A 7,465-nucleotide genomic window follows, 5' to 3' on the forward strand; every position below is an offset into this window, starting at 1 on the left:
TGGAGCTTCTTTTCATGGTGAAACCACCTCCGAGGTGTGTGGCTTCCGACACGCTCCGCGATGGGCACTGGGAAGAGCTCTTGCCATAAATGCTTGCTTATTAACATCCCTGTGTGCTGGAAGTTTAATTACAGAAACTATCCATGCAACAGGAGGTAAACACTTTGCTTTTGAAGAGAATTAATTTATTTGGAGATCGACATCACACAGGCACCCTGCTGGAGATCCAAGCAATGCCTGACCTCACTATTTTTAAACTGTGCTCCGGGGAGCTCTCTGGGATTTTAAATACCTAATTTGAGGAATCAACTTCTTTCTTCTGAAATCAAGTCATGCTTAAACATCCTTAAAAAAACCACCTGCACCAGTTTTTTTTCTAGTTGTTTTGGAATTTTTTTGGAAAACCAACAGGCCAACAGGCAGGACTTTGTGACATTTTGGGGAAAGGAAGCAGAAGGACCCTAGCTCCCCTGTCCTGATTTGAACCAGGATGAAGCCAATTTTCCTTGTACTGGTTCCCAAATTCACTGTGCTTTTGAGGAGTCATCCCTGCTTGGGAGTTCCTGGGTTCCCAACCAACACTCATGTCCTCCACAACCCCAGGTGACCAACGAGCAGACCTGCTGCAGCAGCCCCTTCAGAAGTTCAGCCGCCCTGACGTCGCGTAGTACCCAGAGGCATCCGAGGAGAACCTCTGGGAAAGGAGCACAGAGTCCAGCTGCACCTCTCCAAAGTGGAAGTTCTCAAAGAGCTGAAAGAGAGGAGAAAAAAACCCACCCATTTGTGGGCTACCTGAAGAAAGGCAGCCTCTTGCAAAGGGGCTCAAGAGATTTGTTTTGCCTTTGACAAAACTGCTCTTTTGATGATTTTTGCCCCCTCGAGGCTGCACTTGAAAGCAAACAGGGTATGAAACAATCACCTCTTTATCTCCAGCAGTCCCGCAACCCTTCCCCACCTCACTTTCTGGCTGTGTCTCATCCCCTGGGAGCCAGGGGAGGCTACTGACCACCCTGAAGACCCACCACCCCAGGGTGGTTCTTGAGGTCACGGGCTCCACAGGAGCACAGATTGAGGCCAAGGCATTTTTAACCATCCAGACCATGGAATGTAGGACTTGGTCCTAATTCAAACTAGCAGACTGGAGGCACAAGGCTCTTCATCCCAGCACTGACCCTGCTTTGTTCAACAAATCCTTCTTTGTTCAGCCAAGGTTTGGAGTGCAAATTACAGAGAGTGAGCCAACACTGGCACCCAGAGGGCACGTCTCTGCCGATTAATCCCGTCAACAGCAACAGACCAAAAACCATGACATCAGAATTTCTTCTGGGGAAGTTCAGCAATATTGCTGGAAAGGCACCGTGTCCAAGAGCACTTTGCTCCTCCCAGGCCATTAAGATGCAGGAAATCACTCTACCTGGAAACATCAATCGTGCCTTAGGAAAAGCTTTTCAGTGGAGGCACTCATTTCAAAAACTCTACTTAAAGGGAGTGCTGTGAGTCACTCAGGGCCTGAGCAGTGACATCTTCTCACTCTGGAAGGCTCCAAAAATGCCTGTTTCATCTTCTCCTGTTGAATTTCCTACCTGTCCCTGCTGGTGTTGGCAGGGCTGATGGGTTAATTACAACCCAGCCTCTTGGAGCATCAGTACCACCACACAGAGAAAGATCCAATGCCAAAACCCTAGTTAGCATCTGAAAGGTTGTCCTTCTCTTCCTCTAAAAAAGCCCTCAGCCCTGCCTGGCACTGATTTGGGCAGGACTGCTCTTTTGTTGGTTCAAATACCCCTTTTTTTCTGCAAGGGGAGCAGCCAGGCTTCTTTGGGGACAATTCCCCTTGGCTGTCACTTCTCCACAAAGGAAAAGTGCCTTAGGGAAGGCCCTTCAGGGCAGAGCAAACAGGGCTTTGGCCAGGGAGCAGCTGGGATGAATCCAGCCCCCCTGCAGACTGCCAGCTCTCCTAGACATCTCCAGCAACTCCACATGCACCCAGCACTCGGGACATCTCTGAAGAGCAGGAGGTTATTTCTGTATGCCAAGCCAGTTTCTGGTGCTCTCTTCAACCCCTGCTTCAGTTTGAAATGGCTGCAGCTGCAGCCAGACACACTGTGCAGAGCTCCTCTTGCCAGCGACCACCTCTTTCAACACGGGCAGTGGAACCTCAAGCTGCTTCTGCAAAAAAGCACCTGGGGTAGCACAAACCCCTCCAAGAACTGGATTTCTCTGTGCCAGCCCGCTGAGTCACAGGTGGTGGGGCAGCTCAGCCACACCTCCCCGCAGCTCCTCCTGCCTTTGGGGTGACACTTGTCCCTTCAGATGGTGGCACAAGGACTTCCTTAGCACAGAGCCCAAAGTCATTTCACTGCTAATCACTCAGGTTCATATTAAGCTGCAACTTGGTGCCAGCTCTTCTGAGCAGGTACTTGCCAGGGGCCAAGCCATGGGGGTCACTCAGGTCCCCAGAGCAGCCTGGCTTCAAGGGACACCCTGTTGGAAAGACCTTGTGCCAAGGGAGAATCTGAAACAGGGAGAGGAGGAGAAGAGAAATGACTACAGCCATACAAACTCCATTTGATGCAATTAAAGATTTATACAATTAAAGATTAATTATGTTCCCAAAAGCCGGCGTCGTTCATGTTAAGAGGACTTAGGATAAAATGTCTCATTAATAAGAGATGGCAGTAAAAAGGGGTTGGTCTCCTTTGCTGCTCTTCTTCTGGCTGATCTGAGGAGGAAAGATGATTTCCAGCCCTCGGGGGCTTGATGCAGTGTTTGCCCCCAAAACTGAACACCTGGTGCTCTCAAATGGTCACTACTATCAACACTCCTTCCTTCCCACAGCACTTTCCACCCAGGAAAAATGGAAAAACCTTTCTCTCCATTCCCAAGGGAATAGGTGGGCTGGTAAGCAAGGAGATACTAGGATGTGGAAAGGTGGTGGGTTTTTTTGTCAAAAGAGAGGAGGGAAGAGATGCTTTTCTTTCTCTAGAATAAAGTCAATGCAAACATGAAGAAGATAAAACAAAACCCTGGGACCTGCCAGTCCCATGAGCAGCCCTGGAAGTCAAACCTCTACACAGAACAGCCAAAGGAAGAGTCTTTGCAATACTTGTTAATATTATCCACACCACAACCTGGTTTTCTTACCAAATACACACCCTTCCAAGCAAAAAGTGGCAAAATGAGGGAATGGGACAAAACCTCCCCCTCTTGCCTCACACAGCTTCAGGCACACCAGCCCAGAGAGTCAATCAGGAGGTCCCAGAAGACACTGCCCAGGTCAAGGGTCCTCCATTTCTACGCTGCTTAAAAGTGAAGCAAAACCCTTGTACCAAAGCACTTGGTATTCCCTTGGCTTTTATAAGACCTACCACCCTTGGTGTGCCCGAGCCTCTGTGTGTTTCCCAGGGAGAATGCTGCCAGGACTATTGATTTTTGGTAACGTAGCTGTACTTTCTGAGAGTAAACATGCTACAAGATTTAGAGGACAACGACAGGCAATTTTTTTTCCCTGCTCTCCTTTCAAGCTGGCTTCTCATGGATGATGCTTCTCTCCCTGGGGCTTCCCATGCCAGAAACCACGGATCACAGCCGAGCTGGGCAGTGGGGACCCTCAAACATCACCTTCCCAGAACACCAGGAGCTGGCTTCCCATCACAAAAACATCCTGCACTCAGGTCCCTGGGGACTCGGGAAGAGATTTCAGAAGGTTGAGCCTCTACTTTTGACTTTCACTTCTATTTATCTTGGGGAGAAGCCAAGGAAGATATAAATATCTCCCCCCTCTCCCCAGCCCCCACAGAAACAGAGGAGGCTTGTAGCCCAGCTGATGAAACACCTCCTATAAAAGCATTTTAGTACTTCTTTATTCTGGAAAGAAGGTACCTGGACGTTGTTACAAACGCTGATAACCCTACAATGTGCCTAGTTCCCTTCCCACGGATACCAAGGGCCCCAAAAAGGCCACGGGGAGCAGGAGGAGGAAGCCAGGAGGGAGGAAGGACGCAGTCACTGTGTCATTTGGTTGGAGTGGGACGTGAGGCTCAGTAATTCCATAAATCCAAACACCCTGCAGGATTTACATCCTTGCTGCCTAGAGAATAAATAAGAGGGTTGGGGAGGGGGGCTGGGATTTTTTTATTAGAAGTGTTATTAATGAAAATGAACCTGAGGGAGGTAAAGGTCAGCTCAGCAGGTCAAGGCCATGCACATTGTCCAAGCGACTGGCTCCCAGCAAGGGAACAGCACTTCCCAGGCTTCAGTGCCCTCTGCCTCCCTAAATTAAAACTGAATCAAAGAAGGAAAGAGCATCGTTAACTTCTCACCCCAGACCCAGCAGCTCGAAGCCAAGGTACTGGAGCTGGGCCCTGCCTTTCAAAGCACAGCCAAAGGCTCAGCAATTACCCGGCGAGGACACCTGGAAGGAAACAGCATCTCCCATGTGGGTAACTAGAGAACAGCACAACAACCTCCTGGGAGCAGCATCCCGGGATGTGCAGGGGATGGCAGGGACTGTAGCCACATCCTCTCCCCCAGAGCCAGGAATTCCCGAGGGAAGGAGCACTGCTGCTCCTGGGATAACCCATGTTTCATGGGCTGCAAACCACCAGAGGCCCACGTGTGCCCAGGCCCCTCCCTGTCCCTCCTGGGGGCCGGGTCCAAGGACCCAGGGCTGCAGGCTCCCAGAAAACAAGCCTTGCTCCACTTCCCCCCCTCTCCCCCCAGAGTCACTTCTTCTGAGCCAGGAAAAGCCAGCAGCACACCTGCTTTTTCCAACACCCCAACTGCTCTCATTTCATAGAATCACAGAACCCTAGGGTTTGGAAGGGACCTGGAAAGCTCACCCAGCCCAACCCCCCTGCCAGAGCAGGGGCACCCAGAGCACATCACACAGGAACGTGTCCAGGGGGGTTGGAATGTCTCCAGAGAAGGAGACTCCACAGCCTCTCTGGGCAGCCTGTCCCAGGGTTCTGTCACTCTCACAGCAAAGAAGTTCTTCCTGACATTCACATGGGTCCTCCTCTGCTCCAGTTTGCACCCATTGCCCCTTGTCCTGTCACTGGACATCACTGCACAAAGCCTGGCTCTGTCCTCCTGACACTGCCCTGAACAGATTTGTAACCACTGATGAGGTCGCCCCTCAGTCTCCTCTTCTCCAAGCCCAACAGACCCAGCTCCCTCAGCCTTTCCTCAGCAGGGAGATGTTCCACTCCCTTCATCACCTCTGCGGCTCTGCCCTGGACTCTTTCCAGCAGTTCCCTGTCCTACTGGAACTGAGGGGCCCAGAACTGGACACAACATTCCAAATGCGACATTGAAGGCAGTTCCATTCAGATGTTGGAAGCCCCCATTTCCTCTGAGATCCATCCCCCCTGTTGCCCACAAATCCCACAGCAGGTCTCCCTTGGGGTGCAACAATCACTTTCTAAAGGAAGACAGAGCCTGGAGACACATTTTGTGAGAGAAAGAATCACACCTCAAACATTCATTCCTTGCCAACCCCAGCCAAGAATGCTAGAACAAACTTCAGCCCCCAAACCACAACAACTTCCTTATCAAAGGCAGAGCAACAGATTCAAACCCTGACACCTCTTTTCTGGTTTTTTGCTTTTTTTTTTAACTCCCCAAGCTGGTAAAGCAGGTTTGTTTGTTTTTTTTACCCAAGCACTGTAGGAAGAAATGGAAAGGAGGGAGAATTCCTCGATGGAGGAGTTAAAACACGTGTCAAACTGATGTTGTGCTCCTGGGTGGGGTTATTTGTCAAGCAGCCATCCTGGGGGAGCTTGATTCCCACAGATGACCCTCCTGGAATGAGACAGCACCTTTTTGTGTTCCAAGCTGGGAACAACAGTAATAAATCACAGCACAGATCCACGCAGGGACAGCAGCGACACGTTCCCGCTCTGGCTGTGGAGAGGCAGAGATGCCAACACAAACTGGTGCTTTTAAACCACCTGTCACAGGCTCAACAAGCATGAGAAATACTAATGGAGCAGCCTGGAGAGGCACTGGGCAGCAGGAGGACAAAATAAGTGCAGACAAGGGAAGGGAGTAAAGAGGTATTTAAAACTTCCTTCACGTAATCTCTGGCTTGCACTCAGGCTGCCTGGCCTGGATTCTGCTGCTCCCATCAGGATTATTGATCAGTTTTTAAAGCCTTTACGTTGTCTACAGTAGTCAGGCAAAGAAGGACACATCCTGATTTTATAACAAGTCCAAGCAGCTCTGCTGAGGGCCTGGGTGCTGGGGAAATGCCGAGGGAATAACGATGCCCTGCAATTAAAAACTACCAGCAAAGAGCAGCACTGTGGCAGGATAAAATGCACACACAGAAGCACACAGAGACACGCTCTCACAGCCGGTGGGGAGCTCGCTCTGTTGCGAACTCCTGCCCCAGAAAGCAGTGCCCTGGGGTAGGGGTGTTATAGATCAACAGTGCCAAACTGTCCCTGGTGAATGGGCGCTGCGGCGGAGCAGAGCCCTCTCATGGCATCAGCCTGTGACCAACCAGCTTAAGAAACCCAGCTGCCCTCAGCAAGAGGATGGAAAGGGGTGTGAGGGGGTCTCGTTTTCCAGATCTGGAACCAGCATGGAAATTGGGGACTTCTGAGGTGTGGGAAGAAAGAGGCTGGCAGCTCCAGGAACCTATGGCTGCAGATGAACTTGCTGTCATCCCTGCTGCCCAGTCCACACGGAAGATAGGATGGCTGCAATCCCATCTCCTCTGTTTTGCCCGGGGTTGAAGGTGTTTATCCCCCAAAAGATTCCTTCCAGGAAGGCACACAGACAAGCTGAGTGCCTGTTCTCTGCCTCGGTGGGAGAACACGTGCTGGGGGATGGCTTTGGACAGGCAAGCCAGGGCTGTGGCCGTGCAAGATCATGCTGGGAATGGGGGTCCAGGAGCCCAGTGCAGCACTGAGAGAGCTCAGCCCAGGAGATTAAACTCAAGCTTCAGAGGAGCTGCAGGCTTTACAGCTTCATCTGCTCTGCAGGCAGTGACAACAGGCACCAGCTCACTTGGTGGCAGCTGCCACCCCCAGCCTGTCCTGATGGGGAGCAGCAGTAACCAAAGGCAGGAACTCTGGAAAGCCGGGAGGGAGGGGAGGTCCCCTTCTGTGGGAAATCAGCCTCTTCAGGGGAGAGAAGGAACAAACAAAATCCCAGGCACCCGCTTAACAAGCATGGAGAAAAACCAAGCAGCCTTTCCCAAGCTGGAGCAACAAAACCTGTTTGGTTCCAGATTCTCTGCACCTTCCTCTGGGTACTCCCAGCAGTGCCCAGAGCACAGCCCCAGCCCCTTCCTGCACTACCTTACGCTGCAGGTGAGGGGAAGGATCAGACCTTGGGCTGCAACTCACCCAGATCCAGCTGTTTTTCCATCTTATAAGGGATGATAGTTTGGATTTAAGGCTGGTGTAACGTGTCCACGGCTTAGGATGGAAAACCCTGCAAAGGAGCAGGGAACAAC

At 51.2% G+C, this 7,465-nt stretch overlaps 1 protein-coding gene across 1 annotated transcript in view; it reads right to left on the bottom strand.

Annotated features, from left to right (window-relative positions):
• Positions 1 to 637: 637 nt before the first annotated feature.
• ASCC1 (activating signal cointegrator 1 complex subunit 1) overlaps positions 638 to 7,465 on the bottom strand; it is a 37,202-nt gene continuing 30,374 nt past the window's right edge. Inside the window, exon 9 of the mRNA XM_009996388.1 lies at positions 638 to 751. Coding sequence (XP_009994690.1) covers positions 638 to 751 — 114 coding nt within the window. The remainder of the gene's footprint in view (positions 752 to 7,465) is intronic.

This window comes from Chaetura pelagica, unplaced genomic scaffold (genome assembly GCF_000747805.2).
Source record: "Chaetura pelagica isolate M959 unplaced genomic scaffold, ChaPel_1.0 scaffold464, whole genome shotgun sequence".
Classification (NCBI taxonomy): Eukaryota; Metazoa; Chordata; class Aves; order Apodiformes; family Apodidae; genus Chaetura; species Chaetura pelagica.